Below are 15,095 nucleotides of genomic sequence, written 5' to 3'. Positions count from 1 at the left end.
AGAAAGGGAGGAGAGGATTGAATCAATGAGATTCCAGCATAGCCACACTTCAGCTATCAAGTCTGAAGCAAGTCCCTCAGTTACTAGGAGCCAAAGTGCCAGTCTTTTAAAGACAGCAATAGTAGCCCCACTTCGGAAGGTACATACACCATCCCAAGAAGTTCATGCAAATCAACAGCCAGAGCCAGTAACATGCTACTATGTGCCCTCTACTCCAACTGAGTTAATGAACTGGAGGGTTCAAACAGCACCCTTTTCTAAGGATCCTGAACCAATAACTGAACTAACTGGATCCATCACAAAAACCCATCTTCCCACTTGGGCAGATCAGTCATCAGATCAGCCATCAGCTATCAGATTAGAGCATCTATCAAGAACTTTGCTGACAAGGGAAGAAAAAAGTAGGGTGTTTCAGAAAGCCAGGAAGGGGCTAATGGCAGAAGCAAAGCAAAATCACAAAGATGAACAAGCTGAAGCCAAAGCATTTTGCCCCAGTGTTGACCCCAATTGGGGACCACACAACACTGGAGATATGATAGCCCTACAAAGAATGAGGGATGCAAGCATAGAAGAGATGAAGAGGGCAAGACAAAAGTCCACCAATTTAGCCAAGATCCCTCAAGTTCTGCAGGGAAGAAATAAAAGTCCAGGGCAGTTTCCAGAAAAGATCCACACCCCTGTAGACCCAGAAGCCCTAAAGAATGCAACAACAATCAACGAGGCATTCATCCAGCAGTCAACAGAAGATATTAGATGCAAGTTGCAGAAGCAGGAAGAATGTCTAGCCCAAAGCATTGATCTTATTGTAAAAACAGCAACCAAAGTCAATGCAAATAGATCAGAAGAAAAGAAAGAGCAAGATGAGAAGAAGGTTCAAAGAAAGGCTTAATTGTTAGCAGCAGCCATAGCAAGACCACCAATAGAAAACCTGAGTCAAGATGGCAAAGAAAAAGGAAGTAGAAAAAGTCAAAATGGCAAAGAAAGAGGAAGTAGAAGTAGTCAAGATAGCAGAAAGAAAAGAAAAGGAAGTGGACAGGATGGTAGAGAAAGAGGAAGGAAAAGAGGAAGACTAAAATGTTTCCCAAAAGAAAAGAATTGGAAGCTCATAGCAGCCCTTATAAGCAAAGACTCACAGCCACAATGTGATCTTTCAGAAGACCTGAAAGCTTCATCTGGAGCATGGGCAGAAGCCAACACCCTAGGGCTAGCAAAGAACCATCCATCCTTGGTGATAGCCCTGAAGGCTCAAGCCCAACCAATAGCCATCAAGCAATACATGCTGCCTCAAGAAGCCCAGAAGAGAATAAAGGAACATGTAGCAAGGCTTTTGAAACATGGCATCTTGAGAGAATGTCACTCTCCTTGGAATGCTCCATTCTTTCCAGTCCCTAAACCAGGAAAGAGAGAAGACAGGCCAGTACAGAACCATAGGGCACTCAACCAAGCCACAGAGACAATCCATCCAGTAGTGGTCAACCCCTATGTGATCCTGAGCCTGCACCTTTCCCCAAAGGGTCTGCTTTTGTTTGCTTTCTCCTGGGAAGATCCTGACATGGGTGTCAAGCGTCAGTACGCATGGACACAACTAAGTCAAGAATTCAAGAACTCTCCAACACTCTTTGGAGAATCCCTAGCCCAAGATCTCAAGGCCTTTGCACCCTGGGAAGGCACAGTGGTGTTAGATGACATCCCCATTGCCTCCCACACATGGGAAGAATGTCTCCAAGCAACCCAAGAGGTTCCGCAAATACCCTGGGAAGCTGGTTACAAAGTGTCCTGAAAGAAGGCCCAGATCTGTAAACAACAGGTTACCTACTTGGGCTACATCAACTCCCATGAAACAAGATTGAGTTCAGAGAGAATAAAAGCAGTATGTAAGATACCCCCTCATAGGAACGGAACGGAACAGAACAGAACTAAAAAGTTCCTTAACAATGGCAAGCCTTTGCAAAGTGTGCATCGCCAACCTTTCCACTCTAGCAAAGCCCCTCTACCTGGCCACACAAGGGAAGGAAGTTGACTCCTTCCAGTGGGAAAAAGAACAGCAAGAAGCATTTAACCAGGTGAAGAGGGCCCTCATGAAATCTCCAGCCTTAGGTTTGCCAGACCTAACAAAGCCCTTTCAGTTGTATGAGGATGAGAGAGATGGAACAGCAGCGGGAGTCCTAACCCAAGAGATTGGCACATGGAAGAGACCAGTAGCCTATCTGTCAAAGCAATTGGACAAACCATCAAGGGAATGGCCCCCTTGCTTGAAGGCAGTGGTAGCCACCGCTATGATTCTAGAAGAAGCTCAGAAATTAGCTCTTAGGCACCACATCACCATCTATGGACCCCACTGTATTGTTCCTGTCTTGAATGCTAAAGGCCATCAATGGATGAGCAATGCCAGGTTGGGAAGGTACCAAACCCTTATGTGTGAAAACCCTGAGGTAGAAATAGGTACCACAACCACCTTGAACCCAGCCACTCTATTGCCAGCATCCACAGATCCCATCAAGCATGATTGCTTACAGGTGATGGAAGAGGTCTGTGCATCCAAACCAGACCTGAGGGATGAACCCCTCCAAAATGCTGACCTCATCCTCTTCACAGATGGCAGTTCTACTGTAGAGGAGAGAGTGAGAAGGGCTAGATATGCAGTGGTGACAGAACATGAAGTAGTGGACTCAAGTCCTTTGCCTGTGGAAACATCAGTCCAAAAGGCAGAACTGGTAGCCCTGATTAAAACCTGGGAGCTCAGCAAAGACCAGTCTGTTACAATCCATACAGACTCAAAGCTCGCAGACCTCACGTTACTTGCGCATGGAGCGCCGTACTAAGAGAGAGGATTGTTAAATGCCCAAGGGAAAGAAATCAAGCACATCCCAGTGATCATCAGGCTACTAGAAGTAGTGAACTTGCCCAAAGAGGTAGCAGTTGTCCACTACAAAGCTTACCAAAGAGGGGACTCCATAGTACACAGAGGCATCCGAAGGGCAGATCAAGAAAGCAGGAAAGCAGCCCTAATCCCTTTAGTTGAACCCCTTATCCCAGCTCTGGATGTAGCAAATTGGAAGCCCAGCTATACAGTAGAAGATGAAAAATTTGCAGAAACAATAGGAGCTAAGCAACAAAGTAACTGGTACACCTTGCATGATGAGAGGCTCCTAATTCCCCAACAAATGGCACAGTCTCTATCAGAGAGAATACACGAGGGAACTCACATAACAGGAGCAGCATTAGAAACTCTAGTCAGAAGACATTTGTATGTCAAGAACTTGACTCCTCTAGCCAAAGAAATATCAGAGAGATGTGTAACCTGTGCAGAAATAAACCCCAGATGTGTAAGAACAGAAACTCCTGGGAAATTGAAAGTAGGCTTTCATCCAATAGATGTCTTGCAAGTAGACTTCACTGAACAACCCCAAGTCCAAGGTTACAAGCACATGCTTGTGTGTGTGGGGACACCTTAACAGGATGGCCTGAAGCCTGGCCCATTAAGATTGAAAAAGTCACAGAGGTTGTAAAGATGCTTCTAAAAGAAATCACACCACACTATAGCCTCCCAGGTGAAATCAACTCAGATGATGAACTTGCATTTGTAAGCAAAGTAGTGAAAGTAATAGCTGAAACACTGGTGGAAATTGCATGCAGCTTTCCATCCACAGAGTCCTGAAGAAAGTGGAGAAGAAAGAACAAACTCTAAAAGCCAGTCTTACTAAGATGGATCAGGAAACCAGGTTATCCAGAATCACTCTGTCACCTATAGGCCCTTTTCAAAGTATGTAACTCCCCACACATAGTATTAAACTGACTCTTTTAAAATTGCTGTATGGGAAACCACCTCCCATATAGAAAGGGATGGGTAAGAACACAATCCTTGGGAAAAGTGAAATAGGAATAGTTTAGGGAACCATAGAAGTAGGGAAACTCCTTAGTGCCACCCACAGACACATAGGGAGAATAGATCCTATTCCTCTCGAAGAGCCTGTGCACAGCTTCCAGCAAAAGATCAAGTTCAAGTCAAAGATTGAAGAGAAGAAGTCCTGAAACCTCGATGAACTGGACTCCATACTGTTTTGTCAACTTCTTCAACTGCACTGAAGTGTTCGAGTGTTTGCTCCAAGTACACCGTAAGTGAGCAAAGCCAGCTGCAGCTGCAAGTTCCTGAACTGTCAGTCGAGACAAAGACAACCCCTTTTGCCTGACGCTGAAAAGACATTACAGAACAACAAATTCTGGCACACTTACAGCTGTTGACAAGTTCTGAACTGTCATCCAGAAAGACAATTTGTTCCATTCGATGCTGAAAGAGAGACGCCAGAAGCAGAGATCATCAGTACCCTGCTCTGACCTCACTGGAAGTAGGTCAGTCTACGCATGGTAGAAGCTTGAGGATCGCCTGGAGACAACACCCTATGCTTCAGTCACACCCAGAAGCTGACTGATCTATGCACAGGCAACTATGACATCCTTCGAGAGACTTTATCAACGACATTGGTTGCCACACCTTTGCTGTCAGAACTTTGTAACTTTGTGATTCCTTTACAGGAAAAGAACAACTTCAAGAAAAGAAAGTCAAGTTTTGTAAACACCAATAAGAATAAAGTTTGTTTAGTATTTTGTTGTATTTTCATAGCCACAAATTGCTGAGAGTTAAAAGGTATAATGAATCTTGAACACCAATAGTATGAGAAAAGTTACAGCCCCACTATTTGATGTATTGATAAGGCATTGTTCCTTTGAACTTCGTTAGAAAACTACATTTGTCTTTTGTCAAAGTGTATGCAGATTTTGAAAAAAAATTATTTGGTTTGTGAACAATTAGAAAGAAAAACAAAGTGAGTGAAAGAAAACTCATAGCTGCACAAAGTACAAAAGTCAAAGTGTACACAGTTTGTTTCCCTTGTCTCAAAGGAAAGACAAGGAGCTTTAATTCCAATTGACATCAGTCTTCTTGTCCCAATAAGGGAAATTCTTAAAAAAAAAAAAAAAGGACACTCTAATCCATTCCATAGTGTGCAGCAAGTATAAAATTGAAAGTATTATTAATTATTATTATTAACAGTATTTATATACCGCTTTTCAACTAAAAGTTCACAAAGCGGTTTACAGAGAAAAATCAAATAACTAAATGGCTTAAATGAAAGTAAAAAGTAAACACTAATAAAAATGAGAACAAAAGGTCCTTACCTAAAGAAGTAAGTATTCTTAATTAGCTATTATATTGAATATAGTACCACCAAGTAGAAGTAAAAAGAGCAATGACATCTAGAAATAAGTAACATCAAGATTCCCAAGTATGAAATAGTTGAAATGAGTCTTTGTTATAATGTTTTGCTTTATAGTTATAAGTATAATATGTTGTTGTTGTATTCTGTGCATGCTTAGTTGCATTCAAGTTTATGTTTATGCTCACACTTGAACTGTAGTTTCACAGTAAATGTATGAACTGTTTAGATAAGATGAAAATGTAAGTCAGACTAGATTTCTCAGAGCCTTCGAATTCAGTCTGAAAGGGGGGAATGATAGAGGCTAGTGAAAGCCACATGTCATAATGTCATGTAAGCCACTTATGCTAAATGTTTACTCATGTTTACTTATGCTGAAACTAATTATTTATGCAAATGCTTGTTCATGCAATGTTATGGGTAAATTAGCCAGGTTTATATATGTTCCCATAGACAAACTTGCAAGGATTCATTTCTGCCCTCTCTCAGTTTGAAACAGTCTGATGTAGGCCAAAGGTACAGCCAGCCATAAATAAGCCCAATTAAAGTGTTATTTGACAGCCAGCAGATGTTCTTTTGAAGGAATTTGAGAAGTCAGACAGGACCCCAGCTAAATACAGAAAAATTCCCTTTTTTAAATAAGTGACCCATGGAGAAGAAAAAGTTTTAAATAAAATTCAGTTAGGCTTATCTGGGACCAAGATACACCAATGGATTAATTATTGGTAATATGATAGAACCTGAATGATTAAAAAAATCAAATGCTAGGTCCCAGCTTCAAGCAGGCACCGAATGAGCCTAAGGAATGTCCAGTTTTAAGGAATGTCCGGGCAAACTGCCAAAAGAAGCTGAGATGTCCAATTGCTAATTAACATGATATATGGAAACAGCTAAACAGATGAAATCCATGGCAAGAAAAGGCTAATTAGAAACCTGTTAATTCCCTTAAAACCAAAATATGCATCTGTTAAAAGCTATGTTACACCAAAGCTTCATGTTAAAAGAATTATTTAAAATGTAATTCAACAAGTTTTCCCATTTGAGCCAAATGTTTATGAGTGTTTGTGGCTAAAAAATAAGAAATATAAAGAAAGGCGTTTCTCTGATCTTAGTCTAATGTAGGAAGTTTTCACTGAGATGGCAGAGGAATGTGCCACTGGCAACCTGCCAGAAAGGGAGAACACACATCCTGCTGCTAAGCCTCTATGTGAAAATAAAGAATTGGCTTTTAGAAATGCCAATAGCTATAATAATTATTAAAATTATTCTTTAAAGTGTAGCTGATGCTAGTATGGTAGTTTAAGTAAATATTTAATAGGTTAATTATAAGGATACACAGAAGCGAGAATTGACTTAAAAGCCACAAGTAGCAGCCAGAAGCAACCCTGAAAAGGCTAAAGTTAGTTAGTTGGAGTACATTCCAATTCTGTAAGATTCAAAGTCTTGTTTGATGTTTTAATTGAAACATAACTCATAGGGAGATTTGAAAATAATGAGAAGTCAAAGATGCACCTGCAAGAGACTAGAGAGTGCCAGAGGAAACGAGATAATTAAAAAGAACTTCTCTTAGCACCAAGAAGCGTAAAATAAAGAGACATAACTTAAATCATTTTAAGAAAGTCTGAGCTAAGCAGCCATTAATCTTGTCTAACAAGAAGAGTTCATGTACTGAACATAGACACTTTAATGAGGACACTTGTAAATCAAGTTCAGCTAACTAACATTGAGTCCCTAAGATAAAAGAAACACCTGCATAAGAACAAAATAATGAGGTAATAAATTGTCTATGAAGTTGTCTAATTGGCAAACAGTCCTGAAAGTCCACTGGTCAGCAACACATTAATGAAGCCTCTAAAAGCTGACAGAAAAGGTTGAATTTAATTAAAATAAATAGGAAAAGAGTTCTAAAAAGAAAATCTTTATTTAAAAGTTAGTTTCCCTGTACAGAATAAATATATGTTTACTACTATACCTTACTAACATCTCCTAAAGTACACATATAAGAGAAAACTTAGTTTAAACAATGCTGGCACACAGTCCCATGAAGCCTGGTACAAAGAATGTTAAAGAGATGAAGTCAAGGTCAGGCCAATAGAAGAATAGGCAGAGATAGGCAAAGACAGTAATAATTGGGTGAACAGTGCCACCTATTGACATGTTTCAATGCAAATTTCTGTTTTCTTATTGATCAGTTAAACCTAGCCAACCAGATGTCTGTAAAATGATCTGTCTCTGATGTCATAATTTCAGCCAATGAGAGTGTGAGATTTTCAGACAAAGAAGCCAAAATACTATTTAAACAATGGACACCTATTGAAAGGCTGCTATTCTCTGGGACACTGAGAGACCACAGCTCTCTGTGTTCCCCATTTTGAACCACCGAGAGAAGCCCATTGCTAGCAATGAATAAATGTTTGCTCATTTCACCAAGCTTGCTTACCGAGTCTATTTTGAGTTTGTTTTCAACTTTGCTTTTTAAGCTCATGTTTGAGCTTGCTTGAACTTTTGCTGCAGACACAAAGTCTTAAAAAGGCCAGGAACTCAGAAGGCTTGTCTAAACAGAAGGGTCCAGGCCTCACAGAAAAGTTTCAAGAGAGGGAGCAGTTCTTAAGTCAAGGGGAAGGGAATTCCATGGTGCCACTACTGAGAAGGCCCTATTTCTTGCCGCTGCCCCATGTACCTCCCTAGGCTGTGGCACTTGTAAAAAGGCCTTCTCTGATGACCTAAGAGGACGGGCTGGATTGCATGGGAGTAGGCGGTCTCTGAGATACCCTAGCCCAGAGCAGTATAGGGCTTTAAAGGTCAAAACCAGCTCCTTGAATTGGGCCCGGAAACAAATGGGCAGCTAGTGCAGCTGCTGGAGAAGCAGACTGACAGAGTCAAACCGCCTACCTCCAGTAACTACACGGGCCGCCGCATTCTGCGCTAGTTGCAGTTTCCAAACCGTCTTCAAGGGCAGCCCCACATAGAGCGCGTTACAATAATCTAGCCTTGATGTCACCGTGGCATGGATCACCGTGGCCAAGTCTGCACGATCCAAGTACGGCTGCAGCTGGCACACCAGCCAAAGCTGAGCGAAGGCCCCCCTAGCCACAGCCACCACCAGGGAATCCAGGAGCATTTGTGAGTCCAGGTGGACCCCATGTAATGATTTAATTGTATTAATTATATTAATTAAAAATTAGTGTAGTAATTAATGTAGTATTAATGTAAAAAGTATTAATGTAAATTAATGTAGTAATTTAATGTAAGTAAAAACTGGTAGTGTGCCTTGACAATTTTAGTGCCTTGTCAGTGTGCAGAGAGCTGAAAAAGATTGAAAATGGCTGCCTTAGACTGAAATCCTATGTACACTTTCCTGGGACTAAGGAGTAAGCCCAACTTTACACAATGGGGCTTACCTTTGAGTAGACATGCATAGGATTGTCCTGTTAATATAACATGTGCATAGTATGCAATACAACTCTAAGAGACTGGTTGATGACCTTGTTTAGCGATGTACGTGGAAAGATGCATCTGTTGCAAAGAATAGTCTCTGAAATGCAAGGCAGACAACAATCCTTCCTTGGGCTCTCTTTTGCAGCCTGCTGTTTGTTTGGCTTTTCTAGTTATACTGAGCAAGACACACTTTTCTGAGCCTGACTTTCAATTTGTGGCTTACTGTGCTCTGAGAAGCCACTGGTAGCAGGGCAGTGGGGGAGGAGAATTGGACAAAGCTTCTGAGCTGCAATATTTTATTTTATCATTTGCCATTTGAGTTCTTATGTGAGATCAGTGATGTCACTTCCTACTTGATGAGATCACATCAGGCTCTGGCATAACAATGATGGCACTTCCTGTTTGATGATGGGTTTCTCAGAAGTGGGTCCCTGCCTAAAACATGTGAGAACCACTGCTCTAGTCATTTGAAAGCAGCCAGGCTTCAAGGAGGCAGCCTGGAGATCACTGCAAACTCCCAAGCTCATTGCTACCTAGTTTAAAGGAAGGGTTTCGGCCCTTTCCCTCTGGAAAGTTTAAATCACACAGGAAGGGGTGGGGGTCCTGCATCCGAAGATATGGGATCCGCAGTCACTGGGTATGCCTGTATAAGAAGGCTTCTTGAGAGTAAGAGTTATGTATGCTGGGGCTGCATAACTGAAGCCCTGTTGGGAGGGGACTTGAGCAGTCAGTGTCCCATGCTGAATGCCCCACCTGTGGATTACCCAAGCCTTACCCACAGGACGTCCTGATACACATAGTAGTAGAGCCATTCATGCGCAACCACATTCCATGTCCGGAAGAACGTAGAGAATGACTTGGAATTCCACCAGTCCTAGAGCAAGAAGAGGGAGACACAGTGATGAGCACGGACAGGGGAGGAACCACACTTGAGCAAAGTACCGGGGCCCATCTTGCTGCCTGCTTGGGACCTTCTAACATGCAAGAGAGGCTCTTTACAGTGTGCTGAATGGCCAGTTTCATCTGCCACCAGTCCTCTCAGCCCAGTACCAATAGCCAGTTCCATCAGAGCATAGTTTGTGCCAAGGGGAAATCCACTTTTGACACCAGGAAGGAATTCTGCAGTGGGCTTAAGACCTGTCAACCTCATCTTTTTGGGGGGCTAAAATCATGAGCTACATCCCCTGGTGCTGTGTTCATTCTCTGCAACTCAACATCTCTTTGCAAAAACCTTCAGTGGTACATCTGCCTAGACCCCCCACAGCTATAGTTCTTCCCAGTACTTTGACCCAGACCAGCAGTCTTTTGTACCAAGAGAGTTCAAATTGTCTTCTGCAAAGTGTTTACTTGATGTGGCATTCATTGGCAGAACATGCAGAATTGAATGGGGCTGCAGTGCAGTAGTAGAGCACCAGTTTTGCATGCTGCAGGTTCTAATCTCTGACATTCCAGGGAGGTGAAAGACTCCTGACTGAAACTCTGGAGAGCAGCTGCCAGTCAGTTTAGACACTATGGAGGAAATGGACCAAGGATGACACAAGGCAGGAGCTGGCTGCATGTGTTCAGATACATCTGCAACAAGAATGTCTTCATTCAAGAGAAAAGACAACCATCTCTATACATCTGCATAATTAATAGCTGCAGAAGTTTCTTTAATACCCCACCACCACTTAGTCACACACTCCACCTTTAATCTCAGAGCCTTCTGAAGTCATGGCCCTTGTGAGTTCAAAGGTGTTCTTTGCAGAAAGGCTACAAACTTCTTTGAAACATTTGAAAGCTGACACAGGAAGCCATATATCCTACCAGGTCTGCCTAGATTAAACAGCATAGAGATAACCCCATCCTTTCCCTGTCCTCTCCCCAGCCCCACACATCACCTTGTAGAAGCCACGGTCGGCAAAATGCAGCATCTCGGCAAAAGCATTAAGCCAGCAGTGCAGGAAGGCAAAAAAACACAGCAGCAGCAAAAATGACCCTGGGTGGGGGTAGATAGAGATGATTAATGATGGGGAAACATCAAATCTGCCAAGAACTTGCTATGGTGCAATGTTGGGAGACTCTAGTTTGGCAGATACCTGGGCTCATAGCCAAGCTACACACAAAGTTAAATGGATAAAGTGCCCATGGGGTGTTAGCCACTGAAATGGGTATAAAATCTGGCAAAGGGAGAGAGTAGGGAGGCTGTAGTGTAGTATTTTGTCCCTGACCTGGTTTGGATGCTGATTGCAGGCTCACCACCTTCACTCTTGTTAGTGAAAAAACACCTCCTATTGTCTGGAAACAGAATACTGAGCTGCAGTATGCGAATCAGGAGTTGGACAGCCCAATTCTAAAGGCGGTGCAACCACTGGGTGCAACGGTGTTGCCTTGTGCAGTGGTGCCAAAGCGGCTACCGCAGCATCCTGCTGCCCTATGACAGGCGCCAGAGGTCTGCTTCCCAGGGAATGCCCCAAGCCCTGCAATGGGGCTTCTCAAGTCTCCACCAGAAAGATTGCCGGCGCAGACTTGCAAGACTGTGCCAGGCCTTCCAGCCTGCCAAGGAGTTCAGGAACAGATGGAATAGAGCTCCACCACTCCCACCCCCTCTTGCCTCAGTTCCTCCCCCCACCATGGAATGCCTCCCACCCACTGTGAGGACCTCACTGCAGCTCAGAGTTCTTACCTAGGCTCAGAACTTACCTAGTTCTTGCTAGGTTCAGCGCCAACTCGCACTGGCATGGACTTGGTGCAGGGTGTCATGGAGTGCCTTTCGGCACATTTGTGATATCCAGCATCGGTGGTACACTCGTACTGCTGGCACTGAGGAGTTCAGCATTGGGCTCTGACTCAGTAAGAAAGTTCTTATTTCATTATGCCATCTCAGGGTTGGAGGGAGATTTTCTCTCAGGTCATATAGCCATTGGTTCCAGAGATTTCTTGCCTGTGTAGTTATGTGGCTTGACTTACATGCTTGAGTTAACTGGGGATACTTGTTCGGCAAACACCTTTCCTGTGGTGTGCCAGCTTTTATGGAGTGCTATAGCTTGGATTTTCTAGGTTGATCTGCAGGAGATCAGGTCCTCTTGCCTTGGGGGGCAGGAGTAGACCAATACGGCCTTTTGGTCCTTTTCCACCTCAAAGGACGAAAAGGGACCATAGCTGGGATTCAGTGAGGGCCTAGCTGGGAACTAGAGGCAGATAATTTCTTTTCTTGCAAGTAAAATTGAAACTCTGCAATACATTGCTGCTCTTTTCACAGACAGGTGAAGAGCTGCAGTCAGATACACAATAACACAACACAATTGAATAGGTTGTATACAGAGCACAGTTGTGTGAACTCCATCCTAATAATAAATGAATCAGAATCCTGTGCCAACAAAGTCCTAAATCCTGTGACCATAAACATTATGAAAAAAAATTGTAAAGATTTATCTCATTTTGCATTTTTTTTTTAATTTTCAGTTATCTACAACATTCAATAGAAAAAGGAGCAGAGGTGATACGGGGGGGGGTCATTGAGGAGAATTAAGGGGCTGAAGATATGGCATATCTTTGGAGATATGGGTGGTGGGGCCTCTGGAATGCCCCACTCAACAATGAACCTTAATGGATTTACTGTTCCCTTTATTGCATCTCATAATTCATTTCACTACGCAAACTAGACCACTCTGCCCATATACCTGGCAATGTGGCAATGAAGATGGAGAGCACCATGGTTTTCAGGTTGAAAGGCTGCTTGCTCATATTCTTGGTGAAGGGAATGCAGAGACGCTCCAGGAGGAAGTTCATGTACAACACACAGCCAAGGAACTGCAAAATAGAGAGGGGGAAAATAAACTTCCCATGCAATATAATGGGTGTGTCATAGGCTCATTGGCCAGTGGCGTCGCTAGGGGAATGCAGGGGTGTGTGTGGCCCGCACCAGGTGATGCGTATGGGGGGGTGACACTGCTAGTGATCAAAATAGCTAAGATTGCAGTTAGTAGGAATAATACCACCATGTTATATACCATTTGATGCATAATTTACAGCAGATTGAAATGAAAAAAAATGGGAAGGAATATCTCCATTCTACGAAAAGTAATAGCCAAAAAACCAGAAAACAAAAATGCAACACTTACGTAACAAAAAATGCAATTTCTTTAACTCAAAACGGACGAATGAGAGTGAATGTTCGAAGAGACAATGAGCTGTTATTATGACACAGCATGGAACCAATAAGTTCTTAGTGATACCCTCGGGGGGGTGGGGGTGACACCATTAGAGACCAAAATGGTTAAATCATGGTTTGTAGGAACAATAGCATCGTGTTATATACCGTTCAAAGCATAATTGACAACAGAATGCAATGAAGCAAACAACTATCCTATCAAAAGGTATGGCAAAAAACCAGTGGGGGCAGGGCAATGGTACACCACCATGTCCACCACCCAGGTAGTTGCCCCACACACTACATGGGAGGAGGTTCACCATGGGGGTAACACACTGGCCTCCAGCACCAGGTGACTCAAACCCTAGTGACGCCACTGCATTGGTTCATCCCTTAGTATCTTCCTCATCCATAGAGGGGCCAGGCATGACTTATCAACCTCCTAAAACACCACTCTGCATCTCTCACCTGAGCAAAGTTCTTGATGACATACCTCCAGCGCACATAGGGTGTTCTGCAAGGAAAGAAGCAGCCATTGGGTGGGTGCACAGGATGGATTCATACATTGTGGGCGCAATCCTAACCGGCAGTTATGCCGGTATAGGTGGCCCTGGAGGTTCGCAAACATGCCGTAAAGCACATTTGCACCTCCTTAGGCAGGAGCTGCGTCGGCGCATTCAGATATAAGTGGCAAAGGTAGGCATGGGGGAGTGTGGGGAGGGGGTGAGGGGGTTATTGGGCGGGGGGAGGGCGGGTCCAGGGGCAGGGAGCCAGGGCGGGGCTGGAACCCGGCGGTTATGCCGGATCCCAACCCCCGTCCTTGGGGCAAGTGGAGCAGCTTCAAGTTGCTCCACTCTCCTCGGACCTTCACCACCTGCAGGGGTGGTGCAGGTCCGAGGAGACCCATAGGGGCGCGCAGCTCTTACCCACGGGTAAGGGGAAGAGCTTCCCCTTGCCCGTGGCTGAGCCGCTGCTCGCTGCAATCCCACGTTAGATGCAGCACAAGCCTCCTGGCTTGCCTGCTCCAGGGTGGGTTAGGATTGCGCCCTGTATCTATTTGGGGTTCCTGTGGACCCACATCTTAATTTTATGCCCTTTTCCTGTCCTACAGAATAATTGCACTAGAGTGGGCGATCAAAGAGGTCTCCAAAGAACCAACAGGGGTATAGAGAAGACCCACCTTGGGTAACTCTCCCTGTAGATCAGTGTGGGGCAGAAGAGAAAATACAGGTAAGTTGAGAATTCAGGTGGATGTACCTTCCCTGGAAGCAAAAAAATCGAAGAAGCAACTGAGAGCACTGAGGGAGAAGCAGAGAGACACAAGTTTGTGCTGCACACTGAGAAAAGAGATTCACTGGATATGAGCACATGTGTAGGTTCAGGCAGCACCCTACATCCTGGCAGTTGTATAGTTGTATAGTTTCACCAAAAAATATCCACGCTTTGCGTATGCTGTGAGCTATGTAGAACAGGGATGGAAATAAAGTTCTGTTTGCTGTTTTTTTATGATGTGTTAATATGTTTTTATTTGTTTTTAAATTATGTTTTTAATATGTTGTACGCCGCCTTGAGTCCCTTCGGGGAGAAAGGCGGGGTAAAAATAAAGTTATTATTATTATTTTTATTAAAGTCTGTCATGCTATGGCCCAATCCATGCTGAACACTCCTCCCCAAGACATGTTGGCTGCTAGTAGGTAGGGGAAAAAAATTACCAAACCATGCCAGGCACATTGATATGCTTGATGTAATATGTAGTTTGACCCCAAGAGAAATAATGCACTTATTGGAAAAAAACAGAGTGCAACAAATCAGTATGTACTGAAAAATGTGACCTTTTCTTGTGCTTTGCACAAGATTGGAAAGCGGAGGAGGCATTTGTTTCTGATGGCCATTCACAGGGTGGGCCATCCATGAGACTGACTGAGAGCCCAATCCAATGCCTGTCTACTTAGAAGTAACTCCCGTTAGAGTCAGTGGAGTTTGTGAGAGAAAGTTAAAAACTTTCCTCAGGGTTCTTTTCCAGCAAAGTGAAGACTCATCAGGCTAGGCTGCATTTGTTTCAGGAGTTTCTTATGTTATTAAAACAGCTGCTTTGTTGCCAGTTACTCAACATGTCTGACTCACCTGCACAGGAGCAAGCCCTACTGATCATGATAGAACTTATCTCTGAGTAGACACAGACAGAACTGTGCTTTGAGCCAGGGATGGAGAGAACAGGTGTCCATAAAAAAGAGAATTCAAACTTTTTATAGTTCATTCACACCCATTTTTTACATATGCATTGCTTCATGCCAAATAAGGTAAGGTTCTAC

The 15,095-nt window shown here is 43.5% G+C and overlaps 1 protein-coding gene across 1 annotated transcript in view; it reads right to left on the bottom strand.

Moving 5' to 3' along the window:
* Nucleotides 1-15,095, bottom strand: part of LOC136638781 (sterol O-acyltransferase 2-like) — a 45,527-nt gene that overhangs the window by 15,366 nt on the left and 15,066 nt on the right. Inside the window, exons 5-10 of the mRNA XM_066612810.1 lie at nucleotides 13,964-14,045; nucleotides 13,252-13,297; nucleotides 12,314-12,443; nucleotides 10,532-10,629; nucleotides 9,431-9,525; nucleotides 1,752-1,776 (exon numbers count right to left, since the gene is read on the bottom strand). Of these exons, the coding sequence (XP_066468907.1) occupies nucleotides 1,752-1,776; nucleotides 9,431-9,525; nucleotides 10,532-10,629; nucleotides 12,314-12,443; nucleotides 13,252-13,297; nucleotides 13,964-14,045 (476 nt within the window). The remainder of the gene's footprint in view (nucleotides 1-1,751; nucleotides 1,777-9,430; nucleotides 9,526-10,531; nucleotides 10,630-12,313; nucleotides 12,444-13,251; nucleotides 13,298-13,963; nucleotides 14,046-15,095) is intronic.

Source organism: Tiliqua scincoides, chromosome 2 (assembly GCF_035046505.1).
Source record: "Tiliqua scincoides isolate rTilSci1 chromosome 2, rTilSci1.hap2, whole genome shotgun sequence".
Taxonomy (NCBI): domain Eukaryota; kingdom Metazoa; phylum Chordata; class Lepidosauria; order Squamata; family Scincidae; genus Tiliqua; species Tiliqua scincoides.
The sequence above is the reverse complement of the archived record's forward strand: the minus strand, read 5'-3'. Positions and strand labels throughout refer to the sequence as shown.